The 21,264-nt window shown below is 53.4% G+C and overlaps 1 protein-coding gene and 1 long non-coding RNA gene across 3 annotated transcripts; one reads left to right on the forward strand and one right to left on the reverse strand.

The window, feature by feature from the left end:
- Nucleotides 1-790: 790 nt before the first annotated feature.
- MYCBPAP (MYCBP associated protein) lies at nt 791-19,016 on the reverse strand. 2 transcript variants are annotated; one of them, XM_046676864.1, is made up of 19 exons: nt 18,667-18,850; nt 13,103-13,230; nt 12,338-12,497; nt 12,090-12,193; nt 11,057-11,240; nt 10,714-10,829; nt 10,233-10,383; nt 9,207-9,322; nt 9,001-9,116; nt 8,408-8,519; nt 7,680-7,869; nt 6,986-7,173; nt 5,843-5,989; nt 4,941-5,348; nt 4,394-4,515; nt 3,581-3,696; nt 2,959-3,104; nt 2,621-2,791; nt 791-1,210 (listed from the first exon to the last, which is right to left on the reverse strand). In XM_046676864.1, exons 1-19 carry the CDS (start codon nt 18,740-18,742, stop codon nt 1,073-1,075), a joined length of 2,889 nt encoding a protein of 962 aa, XP_046532820.1. In that variant the 5' UTR covers nt 18,743-18,850; the 3' UTR covers nt 791-1,072. The 2 variants fall into 2 exon arrangements, with proteins under 2 accessions (XP_046532820.1, XP_046532821.1); XM_046676865.1 differs by lacking the exon at nt 18,667-18,850 and adding an exon at nt 18,900-19,016 and having other exon boundaries at nt 792-1,210.
- Nucleotides 7,784-10,355, forward strand: LOC124247509 (uncharacterized). The gene is made up of 3 exons (XR_006890753.1): nt 7,784-7,884; nt 8,276-8,384; nt 10,221-10,355. It is a non-coding gene; the product is annotated as an uncharacterized LOC124247509 (long non-coding RNA).
- Nucleotides 19,017-21,264: the final 2,248 nt, after the last annotated feature.

Below are 21,264 nucleotides of genomic sequence, written 5' to 3' on the forward strand. Positions count from 1 at the left end.
ACCATTCCCTGGGGCTGGCCCTTTGATGGAGTTACTGCCTTCTGTGGGCTTCCAGCTGGCCCCCTCAGCCATCCTGGTGGGGGCATCGGGACTCCAGGCACAGCCCCCTGACATGAGGACTGAGTGCCCCACTCACTCAAATCTCCTCCCACGTCTCAACTGAGGGATGCTGAAGGCCCAGGAGGTCCTTATCAGAAGCACCAAAAGCAGAACTAAGTGGGAGGGAGACTGTGGCCACTCCCCCGTCTCCCATCCACACCTCTGCTCCATCGATACTAAGGCAATAAGCTCACCATTGGCAAAGTTGTTCTTCAAACTCTGGGAGTCTTGAGCCCACTCTACACAGGAAGCCTGGCCCACAATGATGATTACTGACACAACAATTATGGTACTGAGTTTGAGCTGACAGCGCCTTTCTTTCCAAGAGCTGTCTCTTACCTGCTTCGCATTTCTCTGAGCAGGGAGAGACTATAAAGTCCAGAGGCTGTTTTTAAGGCAGAAAAATGGTTCAAGGAGGCCTGATGGTTTGACATGAGGAGAGGAACGAGACAGACTAAAATCCAGAATAATGACCTCTGGCCAAGGGCAAAGGGATCGGGCCTCTAGGGTTTAGGAGTATGGTGAGCTTGACCCTCAGGGACTGGGACAGGGCCCTTGGAGCCAGCCCAAGTGGGAGGATCTCAGGGAGCCAGTCCCATGGGATCTAGCTCTCCTAGTCTTACACTTTGTCATACTTGGTGATGACACTTGGGGAAAACCTGCCTCCAGGAAGCATGATCCCGAAAGTGTGGGCCAAGGAAGGTCAGAGGCAGGGACCACAAGGGGTGACGCTGTCTGTCCCATCACCTGATTCATACCTTGTCCTGCTACCAACTTGCTCTTCCAATCATCATCCCACACATCACCTCCCAGCTGCGTTTCTCTCTCCTCCTGTTAGACGGCTCCAGGAACTGGGAGGAGAGGAAGCTGAGGGCAGGTGGGACACGCGAGGACCTCATCAAGATTTGACATTCAAGACATGGAGGCATAACAGAAGTGGTAGGAAGATAAAAGTTCTTTATTGATTTGTTTGTTAACCAGTTTCACAGAAGGCCGCTCGGGCACACGGGTCAGGTTCACAGAGGAAAAGCTCCCCGACATTCTTCATGGGGCTGAGCTCGTCAGCCAGGATCATCAGGTCGGTCACCAGGGTGTCCAGCAGCCCGTAGACCTGGAAGAATGGGACAGACGTCATGGGCAAAGGTTCGCTCTGTGGAAAGCACTCACACAAGGGAACATTCACCAGGCTACGAGGGTGGACATGTCTACACCACGGAGAGAACAGCTGGCGAGCAGAGAAACCAAAGTTGTGAGTTTCTGTAGAACTTGCATTTTTGCAAATAGTCTTACTTTTTGAACCAGTCTCGGGAGGTAATCTCCACTGGCCCCTTGGACATGTGGGGACGTTAGAGCCTCGTGTGGTTAAAGGGGCAATTCCAGGGACACCAGGGAGCATTTAGCCCCTTGGGCGGCCCAGTTCTCCCCTGGCCTCCTGGAAGCCAGCTTTCCTTCCTGTGAGATCACAGGTCCACGGATGCAACACCTTCAGGACTGTGCCCCTCCAGTGGGGCTGGAACACACAAGCCTCGGCAAGTTGATTCCTAATGACAAAGAGCCAAGGAAGAGTCTGCCCCGTAGGTCCTCAGGGCCCTGTGATCACTTTCTAGGCTCCAACGACCTTCAGAAATCTCAGTGATGTCACCAGCAGCAAATGGAGCTTCTGATCAGATGAGACCCAGAGTGTCACCACAATGCATGATGCAACCCCAGCGACCCAGCGGTCCACACCAGAGGAAGACAAAGCACTGCCAGGAGACACACTGATGTATCGAGCATGGCTTTGTGGACCTCCCCTCCAAAACAAACAACAACAAAACACGCCTGGGTGAATCTCCAAGGACCTACTGCTTAAGAATATATCCTTATGCAGTCTCTCCGGTATTTCAAAACCCTTACGCTTGCTGGAAGTTCAGTCTACATGGTGTTCCCCCAGGGAGGGCATCTGCCAAGACACACCCAACGCAGAGAGGCAGTGGGAGCAGCAGAAATGCAAGGACTTAAGCGTAAGCCAGGTCATATCACTCCTCCATTCAAAACCCTGTGTGACTTCTCATTTCATTCAGAAAAACCCCAAGTCCTCACAATGGCCTACAGAGCCCCACAAGACCTGCTCCCTCTCAGAGGCCTCTCTGCCCTCTTGTCCTAGCCCACTCCCTCCCCTCATTAGCCGCTCCCTCTGCCTAGGCCACCCTTCCTCAGATGTCCACACGGCCACCCCTTCAAATCTTTGTCTGATGTCACCTTCTCGAGGCCCACTTGTCCTGGCTGGGGCCTTCCCATTCCCCGGGCCCAGTCTCTCTCGTTTCCATAGTGCTCATCGCCTAACATACTAGATGCGTTACTTATGCATGAGGTCCATCTCGCACACGAGGATGCCCTTCACAAGGGCCGCTCTGCTTCCATCATGGATGTGGTAGGCTCTTATCACTTGTGGAATAAACGGGCTGAAGGAGAGAGTGGAGGAAGGTGCGCAGGGCAGTGGGAGCGAGGGGAAGGCTGAGCGCTGGGCTCCTGCCCTCACCTCGGTGTGCAGCCTCTGGGTGTATTTCTCCATGACCAGGGGATCGATGGGCTCATGAGAATGGGTGGTGCTGTCAGGGGCAGGGTCTTCCAAGGAAAACCTGTCCCGACTTAAAGATTTTATCGGTTTCTTGTCATCCTTTGCCTTGTGCTTCTTGCTGTTTAACCGGTCCTGCTTGGAGAGATGGGGACACGCACAGTCTTCGACAGCTCCTGAGGGAAGTCCGGGACTTCCTCAAGAGCAGCGCACGGGAGAGCCAGGGCAGCACGCTGGAGTGACCGCCCACCTTCCACAGCCCCCCGATGCCCTCCCCAGCCCGCCCCAGGCCCAGACCATGCCTCTTTCCCCGGCAGCTTGGCTCCTTTTTTATCCTCTTTGTCTTTGATTCCCAACTGCTTCTTTTCCTGGGCTGCTGCTTTCCGGTCCTCCTTCCCAACTCTCCCGGCAGCCACCTTCACCTCCATGACAGGAGGTGATTTCCAATCTAAGGAAGGTGAATGGAAGACATTGTGGCCTGTGGCCCAGCTGACCGCACCAGCAGGAGTCGGGACAGCAAAGGGTCTTGAGCTGTCAGTGCTCCCAGCAGCTTTGAGAGAATTCCCACAGCCTGAGAGTAAAGCCCCTGGCTCAGCCACATGGCCTTGTGGAACAGGACTGTGGGACAGGGGCGGGAGGCCTGGGTCCTAGTCCCAGCTCTGCACTCCCCCACGTATGGCATGGACAGGTCATTTAACTTCTCTGGGACTCCATCTGTAAAACAAGGGAACTGAACTAAGGTGATCGCTAAGGTTGATTCTGGATCCCAAATCCTGGCAGCAGATAAAAGGGTGGCAGGGGCCTTCTCCATGGATCAACCTAATGGAGGTTCCACCACAGGGGTAGAAATGGCTGAGGCGCCACTGCTGTCTGGGCAGAGGGATAGTGAAGACTCCACGGAAATGTGGCTGCACAATGTCTGACCTTGCTCATCTGGTACGTCCAAATAGGTGGTCTCCTTCTCAGGCAGGCCCAGCAGAGCCCTCAGCCACAGGGAATGGCTCACCAGGCTGTCAATCACATCCCGCCACAGCTGCAAACTGGAGGGCAAGACACAGTGGAGAGCAGCCGTCACCCCTCACTTGCCTTTGAACCTGCAGGGGCTTGGGTCCTTCCCTTCCGAGATGCTAGTGCCATGAACTGCCCTGGGAACACCATGGTCCTGTCCACCCAGCATCCTCCCCGGCACCTGTGCAAGCATTCAGATGGGGATCTGGCTTCTCTCAGGCGCAGCCAAGAAAAAGTGGCCAGGGACCAGGGTCGGGTCAGTCTAACTGCTAGCTTGAAAGCACAGCCAGACTTGGGCCCAGCCTCACTGCAGGGGCCGGACCTTGCCCAAGATTTCTAGCATGAGGCTCCCAGGGATGTGTTCTGAGGGCCTTGCTGAAGGTCCCCAAGCCTCTCCAGGCAAGTTCCAAACAGGCGATTGGAAGGCTGACACCCGAGAAGTGAGGCTTTCCATGGAATATGCCCCGCTTCTCACTGCCCTCTGGTTTCTCCTCTTTTCATTCCTCTGCTCATGGAGAATGAAAAAGGAAAGAGGAAACATTTTTAAAGACTAGGTGCTTACTGTGCTGTGACTGCTCGCCTGACAGCAGTAGGGGCTGTGGCGGGTGCCGGGGCATGGACTGTCTGCAGCGTCCTTCAGCAACCTGAGCATAAGGGGAGTCCTGGGACTGCCTACCCTGATGCTACACAGGGGAGGAGATGGGGCTGGTCTCCTGCGGGGGCACCTACCACATCTGGTACAAGAAGTCAGACTGCAGCGGCCTCTGTTCCTGGCACAGCTCCAGGGCTGCTTTGTTGAGCCCGATTAGGGCATCTTCTCTCTGGTTCTCCTCAGGGAGTGCCATCACCACCTGGCCAGAGGGTCATAGGGACCATGGGCAACCATTCTGCCCAGGACACCAAGGGTCCCTGTGTCCTCTAGTGACGAGCCTGGTGCAGTGAGAACATGTGGCAAGGAGGGGACACAGCCATGGAGAGTCTGTCTGGGGTGCCTTCTGTGGGAACCTGAGACCTCCCTCAGAAGTTGGTACCCATGAACTCCTTCTCCAAGGAATGCCAGGCTGAGAGAGGGAGCCCCTGCTGCACAGTGAGCTAGGTCCCCGAGACAAAAAGAGATGAACCAAAAGGTGGCTTTCCCCAGGCCCTGAGGTTTCGCTTTTTTTGCCTCTGAGGAGTGGGCTCTGCTGGGGCCCTCCCTTGGTTCAGGACAAGAGCACCAGCACCCGGCTGAGCCAGGGCCATTCTCCATGAACCCCTTCAAGGCTTGGGAAGGCACCTTTCTGAAGTCCTCCAAGCAGAGGTTCCACTCAACTCGGGGAAAGCCATCCAGCTCCCACGGGCTCTTGGCGCTCTCCAGGTCTGGGCTCCCCTCTACCAGGAGCTCCTCCATGATGCTCTTCCGTGGAAAATTCCTGGCCTCCAGTCCGGTCTTCTGGGACCTGAAAAAATCTCGGGAGTCCTCCTGCCAGGGCTGTTGGGATTCCAAGACTGGGGTCTTAAAGTTCACTGAAGACTCGACATTCAGTGAGGGCTTCTCCAAATAGGCTGACTGGGCCATGGCAGCCCGGGCCTTGGGGCTGAGGTGCTCCTCCTCGCTCCTGGCCTCCTTGGCCTTGGAAGGCGAGATCATGTACTGGCGCCACAGCTGGTGCAGGTTTTGTACCACTTGGTGCTGGTAGTGCAGCTGCAGCAGAGGCAAGGGAAGACATGTGATGTGGCGGCCGGAGTGTGGGGTACCCAGAGCCCGAGCAGCCCGGCTCTGGTTTCCCATTCCCTCCAGGGCACACTGATGGGGGAGGCAGGGAGGAAGGCATCAGGAGCGGCTGTGGCCAGAGGGGCTTCCCACTTCTCCTTCAACCTGAGCATCTCCAACTTAAAGCTTTTTTACATTTGGGCTTCCAAGTAAGACAAGGTTTGAATGAAGGAGTGTGTCAAGCTCTGTTCTCTCAAGCATCCACTTACTAGCTAAGTGATCTTGGGCCCTATCTTCACCTCTCTGGGCCTGTTTCCTCCATGTGAAATGAAGATACAAATAACACCCATCTCACAGGCCTGCTGTGAGGGGAAAGTGAATTACTCATGGAAGATGCTCAGAACAGGTCCTGGCGCATTTCAGGGTTTGCTACTGCTTTCACCCATGGCACACAGGAGGGACAGGGGCCGGTGCTGGGCCTGTACCCGAGGATTCCTATGGGAGAACAAGTCCTCCTCAGTGAGATAGGTGTCCACAGGTGACTGCGCACGCTCCGGGGTCTGGATCCCCCTCAGCAGCTCCTGCAACACGCTCTCCACGATGGTGACTGCTTCATGGGCAGCCAGCTTGTCCTGGGGAAAGGAAGGTGGCTCAGGCTTTCAAAACTCATGCTGCATCCTCGAGGGGAGCCATATCCCTTAGGACTTTGTGCCTTCCTAGGGGTCAAGTTGCTGCCACTGTCTGTCTGGCACACACACACCCCCCTATTCCAAGACTCAACACCCCCTGAATCTCTCCAGACATCCTTGTTCCCTAAAAAAGGTTGAAAGGATCCAGCGGAGGGGCCAGTTCCGGAGAGGCTGCTCCCTCATGGAGCCAGGTCACACAGCCAGCCTCTCCCCCAGATCAGGAAGAAGGGCAAGGGGCAGGGGCCACAGGATCTGGGCCCTGCTGAGAACATGGCCTGGCCACCTGGTCAGTGCCACCGAAACAGCGAAGGGACTGAGAGAGGCTGGTCCTATAGTCAGTGAGTAAAGTAGACACAACGCTCATCAAAGTTACCTTTGGTCACTGTAGACTCAGGCCCAGCTGACTTATGTTTGGAGGCCACAATGAGTCAAAAAGCACAGCCGCAGATGGGCAGCTGTGAACTGACTGGGGCCAGCAGGTTCCCAGCTCCCACCTCGCACTCACTCCAGGTCGCCAGCCACACTCGTTCAATTGTTCCCTCTAGTTTTGCCTGGTTTTGAAGTCTTGCCAGTTAAATAGGACTCCGCCAGCGAGCACCAGACAGCACTGAACAAATACAGTGGTGGCGCGAAGGGTCATCTATTGTGTTTGCACTCAAGTACTTCCACACAGTCTGCGTCTTAAGGCCCAGTCTCCTTTCTCTCTAATGCAGTGGGGGCCGTGCGTGGCAGACCTCCCAGCTGCCCCTCCACCTACATGCCCACCCATCTTTCACATCACAAAGCCCTGGGAAGAGTTGGCGGACCAAGAACAGCTGCCTGCTTGCGAAAAATTCACCCCTTAGGCTGGGAGAAACAAGACCCCGGCGGGCAGTGCCAGGAAGAACACTAGGGTGGCCTATCTGGTGTCCAAAGGGGCCAAGATCCTGAGTCCCTCACCTCCAGTGACTTCCTCTCATCCTTAAAAATGTCCTGGGCCAGGGAGACGGCGTGGAGATTGACCTGCAGAAGAGCACCTCCCAACAGAGTGGGGTGGGTTCCAAACTCCCAACATTCCCTGAAGATCCCGGCGTTCAGAGACTTGAAGAAGAAGGTGAAGTTTTTAGTTTCTCCAGGCAGAATCACACCTGAGAGGGACAGAGACAGCAGTTTTCACAAAGCAGGAGCTAGCTGAGCCCCAAGCCTGCAAGTATAACGTTAACTGAGCCCCAAGCCAGCACATATAAAGTTAACTGAGCCCTAAGCTTATGCAGACACGTGTAACTGAGCCCCAGATAGGGTGACCAACTGTCCCGGTTTTCCCAGGACTGAGGGGTTTCCAGGGATGTGGGACTATTCGTGCTAAAACTGGGAAAGTCCCAGGCAAACAGGGACAGCTGGTCATCCTACCCTCATATAGGTCCCTGAACCCCGAGAATGCTCCCTGGTAGCTCACCTCCCTGTCTTCTTAAGAGTTCAACCGTTCCCCAACAGACATGAACAGGTAGGAGATGACACACTTCAGCACAGAAATGGGAAGGATGAGGTGGGGAAGAGGGGCTCAAACTTGCAGGAGCTGGGCATTAGCTGGACTATGGCTTCTCACAGACATCGAGGGCAGGAGCGGGTGTGCAGGGCAGATTCTCCTAGGTACCTTCCCGATTGTCAAAGTAAAACCGCTGCATCCTCTTTCTCTTCAGGTCTTGGAAAGAGTTTGGCTGGGACCACCGCCGCCAGTCGTACCAAATGGCCACAGTGCCATTATTGACCACAGTTAGTTCCGAAGATGTTTTCTCCCCTTCTAGAGTTTCAAAGGTCATGCGGACAGCAATTCCGACATGCTTCTGGGGAAGGAGGAGGTACGATAAAGGTCTCTGAGGGGGGCCCCGGCCTAGGCTGACCAGCTTATCCTGGTTTGCCGGGACCTTCCTGGGTTTTGTGCTGAAAGTCCTACGTCCTGGGCCTCCAGGGCCTGGCTGCTCTCAGACAGTGTTATCATTCCCAAGGGTGGCTGTCTCTGAGGCACCATCAACATAAGAAGAGGAGACAAACATATTTAGTATCTGATGAACATTTCTGCTCCTTAGCATCTGAAGAATATTTTAGAACCTTCCTAAAGCCACACCTGTTTGAGAAGGTTTGCTTATTTACATGCTTGGGGGCTAGGTACAAACTGGGTGACTTCTGACACTCTTTTCAGCCTTGTGAGTTTATTCTGGCTCAAGTTAGTGTTTCTGTTACCATTTTCAGACATGCTGAATGCACAACCAGATGAAAATGCAAATAGGAGACCGTGCAGCCTCCTCGGGACCACCACGGTCACCTTGGGATTGCCCCACGAGGGAGGCCCTCCCAGCAGGTGGGTGAGGGTGACAGTTTTACCTTGTCTTGTGGGTTCCTGCCTCTGACCCAGCACGCTGGCTTCCCACAGAACAGCAGAGAGGGGCCGAGAATAGGCATGGGGACCACATCAGGGTAACTGGCTAAGTCGTCTCTGTAAGAAAAACCAAGGACTTGTTTTCCCTGAGGCTGCCACCGTCTTGCCACATGGAGCCCATGGAGGAGGTCTGGAGAGGTGATTGGCTCTGCCCTCCAATGGAGTGTCATCAGCCCCATCGAGCTCAGCTTCGTCCTGCTCCATTCCTGTAGGTGGGAGATTGCTGGACACACAGAGACTCTTCACGCAAAGCCATTCAGTGTGTGTGTGGCACTGGGAGCTTGGAGGGGCCCTGTTTACCAGCAGAGGAATGTCTGGGAAATCCCCATTAGGAGCTGGTTTCTGGAAGGGAGCAGATGGCAACAGAAAAGCTAGCACAGGTGTTGGAAGGGGCTAGAGGAGGAGGTGGCAGCCACTAGAGAGAAGCTGGGATGGAGGCACCCTGATTTCAGGGAGGGAAGCCTGCCCTTCAGTACTTGTGGGTGCTGGGGAAGCCACCCTCTCCAGCCTCTCTCCCTCGGGCCCAGGCCTGACTCACAGGGGCACTGTGTCTTCAGAGGAGCTTTCCTGGCTCCTTTCAAACACTGGATAGTCTTCCACTGTAACAGTCGAGAAAGGCTGCCCTCTGCCCACTACCTCCAGGCCATCAATATCCTTAGAGGGAACCAAGAAAGGAAAGATTAGCTGACTGAAGACAGATGCCACCTTAAGGGGCTTCAGGCTGAGCACGGAGGCGTGACCAACCTGCTGGCTGAAATTCAGCTCTGCCATGAGGCTCTGCAGCTCCTTGCGTCGGTAGATGAGAAACAGACTCCGATCCCAGGTGTAGCGGTACCAGGTATTCTTCTGAGCCGGCAATCCTAGAGCAGGGTCCAAGGACACTCAGCACAGGCTGCTGCCATGCCCCTTCCCCACCCACTCCCAAGGGCTCTCAGAGCGCCCATCCCAGCACCATTTCCGGGACAGGTGAAGATACAGCTTCCCTGTGCAGCTGGGCTCCAGTCCTCCTGCCCCACACCTACTGAGGCAGGCTCCTGCAAAATTAGCTTCCAAACCGTCACATCTTTGAATTATAATAAAATTAATAACAGCAGCTCCCTTTTATTTTAACAATGGGCCAGAACCTCTTAATACGCATCATGTCTCATTTAACCCTCCCACCGTCCTGTGAATATTTCACAAGGGGGACACTGAGGGCCAGAGAGATGGAATAACTCATGAGAGTTCACCAACCCAGCACAGCTGGGAGCTGAACCCAGGCCGCCTGGCAGCCTTGAGAGCAGGGCCACCCAATAGAAATTTCATGCCAACCACAAATGTGAGCCACGTGTGTAACTTAAAATTTTCTAGATGCCACATTCCCAACGGTAAAAAGAAACGGGTAGAATTAATTTTAGTAATATAGTTTAACCCCATATATCAAAAATATTGTCAGTGTGTAATCAACATAAAAATTATTAACAAAATCTATTTTTTCTTACTAATCTTTGAAGCCCAGTGTGCAGCTTATACTCACAGCACATCTAACTTCCAAGCACATTCCAGGTGCTCAGTGGCCATGGTGGCTGGCGGCAGCTGTACCGTACAGCACAGCCCTACAGCCACACTCCCACCCGCTTCTCCTACCGCCTCTGTTGCTGTCTTCCCGACGAGTGGGTGGGCCCCCAGAGGGTTATGGGACTTGATCTCAGGTCGGTCTCACGCAGAGCACGCCATCCCGCCTCCCAGGACAGTCACAAGCTGCTGCTTCCTTTGCAGCCTGTTCCTCACCCATCTCTGCCTGGATGGACTGGGGCTTCCTGATGTGCATGACTGGTTCCATGAGGCCACGCTGAGTTTTTGTCTTCGTCATTACCAGACCCGTCATGTCATCTCCCAGGTACTCCAGTGGACTCCAGAACCCACTGGTCTCCTGATGGCCCTGGCAAGGAAGGATGGATGAGTCAGATCACCTGGACATCTTGGAGACAGCGTTTAGGAGAGAACACTAAGACTATTCTAATAACTCAGTACCTGGGATGTCCTTGTCCTCAAATTAACTACCAGTGACTATCATAGGCTGAATTACTTAACTGGCCAGTCCCCAAACACCCAATAATAGGACCAGTAACATAATTTAGTAAAGGCCTAGAGGGCTTAACAATGTTTTGCAACAGACAGATTTTTTTTTTGTCCCCTACTGTGTGCCCTAAGGCACCCATCCGCGTGTGCAGACCCCTCCTCACAGGGCACTTGCGAATGCTGTCCTTACCTTCCCATCATGTTGTGTTGGTAGCAATCGGTTAATGAGCTCTCGCTCCTCCTGGATCTGTCTATAGGTCTCCCCAGTGTGCATCAGCAGCTCGCCCACTGGCTTCTTCAGGCGTTCTAGAGAGAAAGCCAAGAATGCAGCCCCGGCACCAAATCAGAACAAACGGGGGCCCTGGCATGCTGCACTGGTCAGCCTCATCACTGGGCTGATTTTAGGACCCACTAAGAAACGCTTGGGAGTGAATAGAACAAACAGGCTCTGGACAGGTAGAGGGAGAGAAAAAATACAGCTGAGCCTTGATGCCAGACGGAGGCCAGGCGGGAGCCCGGTCCACCCTGCTCACCGCTGAGCGCTTCCTGCTGCTTCCTTCTCAGGGCTATGTTGCGCTGCCAGTTTTTCAGAAAGTTGTGCTGAGGAGGGGGCGCCCAGAGATGTGCCTTCTTTTCTTTGGGGGCTTTCTGCTTCGGCTCGTCTTTAGCTGAGATGAGGGTCATCAGAGAGGGTGGGGTATGTATCAGCTCAGCCAGCTGAAAAGTACAACACGAGTGTGCAGAGGATGGTGAGAAGACGCTGAACCGGGGCTGAGCAGAGATTTCACGAGACCTAAATCCCTGCCGTCTTCCCATGCTGCTGAGCCGCCCTCCTCTTCAGGACCCTAAGGTAACAAGTGACAGAACATAAATCACAGGACCCAGGGGCCTTGGAAACCGCCGTCGGTCCCCTCTCCCCTAGAATGGGAACCTCTGTCCTAAGAGTGTGGTCAACATCTCTCAGTGTGTCTGTCCTCCTCACAACTGATGTTGACACCTTCACCTGCAGGGTGACTGAGCCGTATGACCCCAGGCCTCCTTAGCACCTGACCAATCAGCGATTCTTTGCCTGGAAGCAGGGAAGTGAAGGACTGAGAGACAGAGAATGGTTCTGCGTGACGGGAAAGTCGGAAAGACAGGCAGACTCTTCATGTGGCCCTGGGAGCTGTGGGAAGCACCTTCCTCCACTGTGCGGACTGAGGAGCAGAGCAGGCCAGTCTTGGGAGAAGGGAAAAGGAAGCTGATGCACAGAGGAGCAGAGGGCAATGAGGGAGTGTGGGCCCTGCGCCCTGATGCCTTTCTGGGTTCAGTCTAACCGGAGCCAGGCACGCACTCGCCTTTGGGCTCCTCGAGGCACCTCTGTATCCTTATGGTGCATTCCTGACTTCAGTTGAAGCTAGCTTAAGGTGGCTTCACTGTTTCAGGGGGAAATCACTTATCACCCCAGACTCCAGGGCCCTGAGACTGGACTGCCTTTCTAACCCCCGCCCCGCTTGACTGTGCCAGGGACTGAGATGAAATGACCACAGTGACCTCTCTCACCCAGGCAGCTCTGTGCAAACGCACCTGGATGTTCCCTCGAGAAACTGCAATTCTCTTAAAGTCCTCGAGACTCCCCAGGATGTGGTGGGGCAGGATCTGGTCACTGCCATGGAAGCTGTCACCTGGACCTGGGGGGGAAAGAGGAGGAGGAAAGACAAGCTGTAGCTAGCAGATGTAAACAACTCGAGGGGTTAATTTCTGATGGAGACCCTGCTTTCTTTCAAGGCTGATCCTTCAGAGACCAGCGATGCCAGGGCCAAGGCTGGGCCTACCAGAGTAGTCCAGCGGCTTTGTGGCTGCATCTGGAGTAGCAGGATGTGCTACTAGGTGGCAGATCGTCTTCCTAGAATCCTTGGGTTTGAGTTTACGGATGATAAACTTCTGGGTAATGACAGGTTTATCTTCTGTTTCAATAAGGCGAGGAATGTGTTGCTAAAAAGAAACAAAACAGAGGAGAATTCCACTTGAGATCAGGAGGAGGAAGAAAACCACCCATCTCCTCCGTCCTAATTCTTGGTGGAATTCCTGAAGGCTGACCAATCTGTTTCTCCAGCTCTGTCCATATGTTCTGTTGAGGAAACGCCTGTGTAACAGCATGAGACTTAGTAATGTCCTGGAGGAAAAAATAGTATCTTATGCTTCCAGACAGTTTCGCTGAGAAGCGGGTGCCTCTTCCAGGTAGCACCTGGGGTTCGGGTTCAGCAGCTTTATCCACATCTGTAACCGTGCTTCTTAAACTCACTTTCCCTTCTGTGAAATGGGGATGATGGCTCTGGCCTCCATAGAAAGCAAGATACCTCATCATCTCATTACCCCTGTGGTTTTTATTCGAATCTCAAAAATGTTCAAGCAAACATAGTAAATTCCTTTAGAGGCAAAAGTGCAAAGAATTTGTGTTGCATGGATTTTTCCATGGAACTAGACACTCCCTATAAGTAGGGAGGTGATGGAGACAGTGGACATGGTTGATGTTCTAGGCCACACAGGCTGGCAGGGAAACGTTCCTGCCGTAAGGCATCCCTGGACTTCATCCTTACCTTCCTCAAGTCTTCCTTCTTGATGGCCAAGGCAAGGATGTCATCTCCTTGTAGGACATTGCTAACAGGCTCAGGTTCTTCCTGAATGGGGGGCGTGAGCTGCTCAGTTACCTTTGCCCGCTTCTTATCTGAAGAGAAGCAGAAAGTTACAAGTACTTAAAAATAGATAGATATTAGACTCCATGCTGCGGGGGAGGGGCAGACTGGCCACATGGATGGACAGCAGAGGCTACCAAGGTAGCTTGGGCAGCACTTTCCTGGGGTGACAGGACTTTTCTCTTTAAGGTCCTCCTAATATCACCCCTGGCCTGCCAGTGACTGAGTCTTCCGTAGACTTCCAGAATTGAGACCAGAAGACGTTTCATTCCAGGCTGTGCTACTTAAAAGCTGGACAATCTTGGGTGCGTCACTTAACCTCTCTTGACCTCAGTCTTCCCTTTTGTTAAAAAAGGAAGCTGGACTAAGCCAGTGGTTCCCAAATATTAGTCAAATGTCTGCCTCGGAATCTTCCGGGGAGATTTACAAATACAGCTTCCTGGCTCCTGCGTGGAGCTAGGGCCTGGGAGCTGTATTCCTTAAACTCCCTAGGTGACTCTGATGGACAGTGGTCTGGGACAACTGGACAAGATGCCTTCCCAGCCTCCTCCATTGCTGGCACTGATCCTTTCTTCCGGGTGAAGGCATCGGGTTTCTTAAGACACTGGTTAAAATGCAGATGCTCTGGGAGAAGCAGAACATTCACCGCTGACCATTTATTTCACATTCTTTCATTTAATAAATACTGTTTAAGCATCTTCTATATGCCAGGCACTCTGCTAGGCTCTAGGGACATAAGGCAGAGACTCATGCCCGTGGGACACAAGACTGTCAAACAGACTGATCTGGGGTTACTGCGGGAGCATCCGGGGGGCCCAGCCCGGGGTGTGGGGTGCTCAGGGAGGGCTTCCTAAGGAGGCGATGTTTAAACTGAGAGCTGAAGGATGAAGAGAACTTAAATGAGAGAAAGGGCATGGGGAACAGGCATTCCAAAGGGACCAGCATGAAGAGGCCTGGCGGCAAGAGAGAACGCAGCTCGCTCCTGGAACTCAAAGCATGTATTTTTAAAATAGCTGGAGTGTAGTGAGGTGGGAGGTAGGGGGCAGTGCCTGGAGAGGGAACTAGGAACCCTATCACGAAATGCTTAGTGAGCCGTGTGAAGGACTCGGGTCTTTACCCGGTGGGCCATGACACAGTACAGAATGGATTAGGAGGCACCAGACTGAGGCCGAGACTGTCCAGAGTCTACTGTAGTAATGAAGTGGTTGACGATGACAGTGGCTCACAGGACTGGAGAAAAGTGCAGAGATCGGAGCCTGTGTCTCTCATGCAGCATGCCGGAGCCCAGCACTGAGAACACACGGGCAGAAGCGAGTTATTCTTCAGTGGGGACACAAGCCCTGCCTGCCTCCCTCAGAGGTGGGGTAACGGTTTCAAATGCACCTCATTTCTCTGGCTGGTATCCTCCTGTCTGCTGCCCTCTGCTTCAGAATGGGTTGATATAAGGCCCTACACAAAATCATCAAAAGAAAACCTAAGTCCTGCGTTCAGGGACTTGAAAACAGAACTTGGTTTCGTCCACTGCTTCTTACGGCACTTCAATTTTTTTTTTTTTTGGAGGAAGATTAGCCCTGAGCTAACATATGTGCCCATGTTCCTCTACTTTATATATGAGATGCTGCCACAGCATGGCTTGATACATAGTGCTAGGTCCATGCCCAGGACCTGAACCAGCAAACCCTGGGCCGCTGAAGCGGAGCACACAAACTTAACTGCTGTGCCACCAGGCTGGCCCCAGGACTTCAATTTTTAAGAGGCAATATCACTAAAACATCAGGGCAGGTGTTTTGGTTACCAAAGGCAAACTAATTTTTAGGAAATGCCCACATAGCTGGTGGCAAAAAACCCCAAGCCAGAATCATCCCAAACATAACGCTAAATTCAGTCTGTTGGCCAGGGTGCACCTCCTCAGCCCTGGGGTCAGCGGAAACTCAGGAGCATCTGTCAGTCGGCCACATGGCTCTGCATCCACACAAACACACACGGGCCAAGCGGCTGGACCCCGTGTTCTGGTCCCACCCACCGCCAATGTGGACGTGCCGCCTTGGGTTTTCATTTTGACTTCCCCTCTCCCTTCTACATAGTCATCGAAGTTGGTGGCAGCCCAAGGGAGAACTGGAGCCAGTCGAAGGTCTGCTTTTATAAATATTTTGGTACTATTTATATTTTCTAGGACATCTGCTTCCTCTGTCCATCACCTTGGCTGGTTTTACACCTTCCCAAGGGATGAAACATCTCCAGATGCGTGCCTTTTGCTGGTGGGTATATAATTACCACGTGTACATTTATAAACCTTCAAGATTGCTGAAGATTTCTGAAATAGTGACACCCTGGGTCTGAGGTTTTCCTGAGAAGGTTCTCTTGAATGCGGTGCAATACATGCTGTTACCGCACACAGGGACTGGTGCGCTGTAGGTAAGAAAGTACTCCTAAAAATGATGCATCCCTTTTAAATTTCAATTCACCCTAGAGAATATTTACCAAGCACCTTCGGTGTGCTATACACTACAGAGAAGATGCTGTAAAAGGTTAAAATATAGCTCCTTCTCTTGAGGAACTGAAAAATGCAGCAGACACTAACACACACCAATCATAACGTAAGGCCTAAATTAGGGGCACAGGCAATGGGTATGGTGACACATCAAAGAGGAGGAGATGGATGTGGATCATACAGTTTAGGGCTCTAAAGGAAGGTTTGGAAGAGCCGCTGCAGGGGTCAGAGGCAGCTTCACAGGCTAAGTCAGGCCTTGAAGAACAGGAAGGCTTTGCCCAGGTGGAGCAGCAGACGGTGGTGTTCCAGGTGAGGTCACAGTCAGAGGAAAGGTGGAGGCAGGGCTGAGCCCAGCAGGTGTGAGGCACGGGGACACAGAAGGCTGTTGGGGAGGTAGGGGATGATACTGGGGACGAGAGGGAAATAGGACATGATGGCTCTGTAAAGTAAGGCTGGGCATCTGATCTTCCTCTGTTGGCAGGAAGGAGGTTCGGTCCAGGAGAGCGAGTGATGAAAGCAGCATTTCAGTGATTCATCCAAAGGGGGGAGCCTGCTGGACTGTGGGGGCAGGGGCAAGCTGGGGAGACCGGGGAGGAAGGAAGATCCTGTGGGGGTCATTTCAGGACCTGCAGGAGGACTCCACAGGGTGGAGGTATGTCTCGCTACTAAACCCACAGAGGCCCTGCTCGTTCCTGTTCTTTGGTCTGGAAACCCAGGCTGAGTGGGGCTCCTGGGGAGCCATACAGCTGGCATTTCTCCCTGGATCCTGACAGCTGTGAGTGGGTCAAAGAGGACAGCCCCCTTGCACGTGCCTGGAGAGGGAGGTAGGAGCCCTATCGCAGCAGTCAGGTGACACCCCTGCTGGAGCTAGGCCAGGCCGCTGGAAGCACTGCGCTCAGGTGGGGGGTGGGGGACCACAGAGGACGAAGAAACCTGGCTTCTACTTTTCTGCTTCTTGTTTTATCTAAACGTTACTCTTTTTTAGTGTTGATTAAGGTCTTTAGGAAATTCTGACTTCAGAGTTTCGCTGGGGGAACCAAGGGAGGCCTGTCCCTGCCAGGGCCGAGCTTTAATTGATGGGGGAGGGGAACCTGGTACTGCCCGGAGTCTTCCTGGTTTCTTAGCAACAAGAGTAGGGAGAAACCTGAGATTTAAAAGGGCTCAGGTCCCTAAACGGGTTTACAGTCACAATATTTGTTTGCCTTTTTGCTTATCATTCAGAGACCTTGGAGAAACACAGCACAAGATTACTTTTGTTGATTAGCTATATTATACGGAGGGGGGAAAATATCATGCTACTACATTAGAGACTTCCCCTGAGATGTTTAGGGGGGAAAAATATCTTGCATGCTAAACTAAACACTTTGTCTTTTTTCCCTCCTCATCCCACTGCATGCTCTTAACTCAAGGGCTATATAACAAACTAAATCTCCTCTTATTAAAAATAAATACAGAGTGAAAATTTTTTCCTTGATTTGTTTACAGTAGAAAGTTCAAATCTGATAAGATCTCCAGAAACCAGGTGTGCAGGAGGCAGCAGCTAGGAAAGCCCTTGACTGCCCTTGGGAAAGGAGACCAGCGATTTTTCTCTTTCTCTCTTAACTGTTAAAAAGTATACCATGAAACAGCATCTCAAGCCAGCCAAAATTGGACTTTTTTATACTATAAGAAGCATTAAAGAAAGCCATACTGAAAAGCGACTAAGCTCCAGGCCCTCCCAGGGTCCCTGCTGACTCCAGGCCTGCCCCTCGCCTCACCCTGAGCTTTCATCATGACTCTGAGGCTGGTCCCCTCAAAGCCTGTGCAGGCCCCTCTGGCTCCTTCCCTCTCCTCCACACTCCCCACCTCCGCCCTGGCCACAATGTCACATAAGTCCACAGCTCCATGCCTCAGCTCATGCTGCTCCCTAGCCCTGGAGAACCACACCACTCCTTTTGTGTGTGTGTGTGTTGTCGGCCACAGATGTCACCTTCTTCAAAAACCTTCCCCCCGAATTCTGCCATCCATGGCGTGGGTCAGGTGCTCTGAGCCCCCTTAACCTGTACGGAATGCCTGTATCGCAGCATTTATATTTGTCTGGCTAGTCCTCCAAGATTTCACCAGACTCTGAGTTTCTCGAGGGCAGGGGTCCACAGCTAACACCTTGACAGCCTTGTTGCCCAAAACACAGCCCCCACACAGCAGGCCCTCAATAAATGGAAACAACAAAAAAAGATGGAAGAGGATGTTGGTGGAAAATGAAAACACGTCCATGGGGGTCAGTCTGCTGTCAGACACCCTGGGGCTCTCCCACCTGCAACCAGAGGGTAGCTGCAGAGGCCAGGAAGCAGTCATGTCTACTGACCGTCTCCAGGTTAAACAAGCGGGACAGGTGTCATCCAGCTGGAAAGGGCATGTGGTGGGAAAAGGTCAGAACAGAACTGGCCAAGTTAGACACTTTACTTGGGTTTTTCCAGCAGGACTCTTAGGTGACACCCCCCCCCCCAAAGAACCCCACCAAGGTTGTTGGTTTCACCACCTCAACATGTGTCTTGCTTTCTTTCCCCAATTTCTTTTCCCAAAGACTCCAGGTCCGGGCCCTTCTAGTCTTACACTCTTTCCTGGCTCTTCCGCACCCCACCCAGCCCAGGGATCCTGCCTTCTGCACCCCTCAGATATGGTTCGAGGTAGGGGTCTCCTATGCCTTCCTGCCCAAGGCCATCGCCCCAACAATAACCCCTGCAGACTCCATCAGTTCCCCACTACCTAGGTCCCCACTCCCAAGGCCCCAGTGCCCCGTGCCCCGTCCCTTCCGGGGTCTCCGCCTTGTCCATCATCTCTAGGTAAGGAGTACGCCTTGTCCCGTACCCCATTCCTCCATGGTCTTTGCCTCCATCCTAGTGTCACTCCTATCCTCTAGGCCCCGTGTCGTGAATCCCATCCCAGAACCCCTGCCCCTGGCGGGTTCTCCTGAGCGCCCAAGTCAGCCAGCGCCAACCTTTCATATTCTCGGCGGCCTCCAACAATCTGTTTGGAGGGATTCTGAGGCGGGATTCCTTCTTTAGCGACTTCATGGTGCCGCTCGGGCTGTGAGCGTGGCCCTGCGCCGCGGGGACCCGGGATAACGAAGCTGGGCGGCACCCCCCGCGACCCCGCGCGCGCCCGCCCGCCCGCCAGCGGCTGCCGCCGCGTCCATAGCAACCAGCGCTCCGCGCGGGGGCGCGCACCCACCCCACAACTTGGGCTGAGGCAGCTTGGAAAGCTCCTTCTTCAGCATGCTGCGATCAGCGCGTGCCGCTCCTCCCGCGCGGACCCCGAGAACCACCAGGACCGTGACGTCACAGGAGACGGCGGCGAGCGCCGTGACGTCACCAGCCAGATGGGGCGGGGCGAGGCCTCGGGGAGCCGCCGGGGAGGTGGAGGGAGGGGCTGCGTGACCAGCCCTGCCCTGCCGAGTGCCAGGCGAGGGGTGTCCTAGCGGCCAGCCTGTGTCCCCGCCTGCCCCCGACTCCCGCCTTCCCTCCGCTCCTCCACACAGCGACTATAGGCTCGTTTCTTCACGCCATGCTGAACACCCCTGATGGCTTTCCGTGGATTTCAGTTTCTCGGTAGCCCCTGCCTATGCCCTACACGCGCCTGGTGACCTCCCCCGCCCACGCTTGCTGCAGCCACCTTGGCCTTCCATCGCTTCCCAAAAAAGCCAAGCTTTTACCCCGACTTGGGGACTTGGCGACTTGGGGCTTTCTCACGCGGTCGGTTTCAGTCCTTGGAGATGCTGCCCTTGACTCCCCAATTTAAAGAAACCTTTTTTATCCCTTCATAAATGCACCCGGTTTATTTTTTCCCCCGAGCCCTAACGCATTCTGGAATTATTTTGTTTGTGTATGCGGTTGTCTGTTGTCAGGCTCGCTGTAAGAATATAAACTCCATCAGAGCAAGAACAACCTGTCCTTTCCCCCGATCCCAACCCAAAGTTTAGCACACAGTAGTCACTCAGAAATTGTGTGTGGAATAATGAAGGGGCTCTAGAGCCAGACAGAACTGGATTCCAATCCCAGCTCTGCCAGCTTGCTAGCTGTGCGTTCTTAGGCCAGTCCCTTGACCTCTCTGAGCCACAGTTTTCTCACTTATAAAATGGAGGTCAAACTGCCTCTCACATAGGGCCACTGTGGATTAAGTGGAAGTATGCATTTAAACTACCCAACACGGTGCCTTCCATAAACTGTAGTGTCTTCTCAGTCAATTCGCAGTATCATGCTGGGGTTGGGGAGATGCACTCTGTACCCATTTTACCCGTGGAACAACTGAGATCTGCCAAGAAGAGTGTAAAGTCACCTGACTAGCAAGAAACACAGTTTGAACTTGGTTCTTCCAAGTACAAGGCCAGGGCTCTTTGGACCCTGTCTCCTGGGCCATTTCTGAGCTTTGCCCTATTTGGCCCCAGAGGGAGGAGCTGGGAGGATGCCAGTAGGCTGGTCGGTCCCTGGGCTCCCTCAGTGTTCTCCACTCCTGCGCCTCTCCCAGGGGCATGGCCCCTTCTCCATGTGCGTGTAGACTTTCACTCTTCCTATGACTGAGACATCCTCCATGGGCAGCCTCTCCTCTCTTCCTCACAGAGGCCCAGGCACCAGGCTCCTTCCACCCTCCAGGCAGTCCCCAGTTCAGTTTGCTCCATGTCCTGAGTGCTTGTGATACACCAGGCTAAGTACTGTGTCACCAGGGCCCTCCGGGAAGCAGACATTGAAATGGAAATAAGAGTGCAAGAGGTTTATTGTGAGCAGGGGTGGGGGCGGCAGTAAGGCCTAGGAAAGACGAAGAGGAAGGGAGCGGGGCCAGGCTGGGAGAGCCTCAGACTGTGTTGCAGATCTGACAAAGTCTGCGCCAAGCCAATGTGGACCTCTGGGGCAAAGAATGTTCGTTAGAGGCTATTGGCTAACTGCCCTCCTTGCAGGTGAACACAAGCTCTTCCTCAAAGGGAGATAGGGAGAGCTCAAGGCCATGGCTGCCACAGGAGCTCTGCGAGATAGGGAGGAAAGTCAGAAACATTTCCTCTTGCCCTCTAGAAGCTCAGCGTCTACCCTGGAGCAAGAGACAAACACTCAGAAACTCTAATCCATGCACCCAGCTTCCAGAAGGTCTTCTAACTTCGGGAAGTTACACAGCTTGTGGGAAGCCTGGCTGGGAGCAGGACGGAGGCCTGGAGGCCATTGGGGGATGGGGGGGGCGGTCGGTAGAGGTTAAAGGACAAGAGAAGGCGGCTGTGGGAGAGGTGTATGGTCAAGCAGGTAAGCAACCTGCCTGGGCTCTGCTGCCAGCCCCTGTGTGACCTTGGATAGGTCCATCCCCTCTCTGTGCCTCAGCATCTTCATCTGCATCATGAAGGTGTTGAACCAGATCAGAGCTGCTTAACCTTTTGAGAATCTGATCAAAGCTGGGAACCTCCTCCCTGGAAATTTGCATTGGATTTTTTTTTTAGTGGTAAAATACACGTATCATAAATTTACCATTTTAACAAATACAATTTGGTGTCATTTAGTACATTCACGATGTTGTGCAACCATCACCACTATCTAGTTCCAGAACTTTTTCTTCCTCC

Source organism: Equus quagga, chromosome 11 (genome assembly GCF_021613505.1).
Source record: "Equus quagga isolate Etosha38 chromosome 11, UCLA_HA_Equagga_1.0, whole genome shotgun sequence".
Lineage (NCBI taxonomy): Eukaryota > Metazoa > Chordata > Mammalia > Perissodactyla > Equidae > Equus > Equus quagga.

Excerpts from the sequence above, each read along its gene's own strand:
- MYCBPAP (XM_046676864.1), bottom strand. The coding sequence starts at position 18,742 with ATGAAGTCGCTAAAGAAGGAATCCCGCCTCAGAATCCCTCCAAACAGA. Across the intron at positions 12,498-13,102 it reads AGAAGGAAGACTTGAGGAAG|CAACACATTCCTCGCCTTAT; the intron begins GTAAGGATGAAG and ends GTTTCTTTTTAG. Across the intron at positions 5,349-5,842 it reads TCTCCCATAGGAATCCTCGG|CTGCACTACCAGCACCAAGT; the intron begins GTACAGGCCCAG and ends CCTCTGCTGCAG.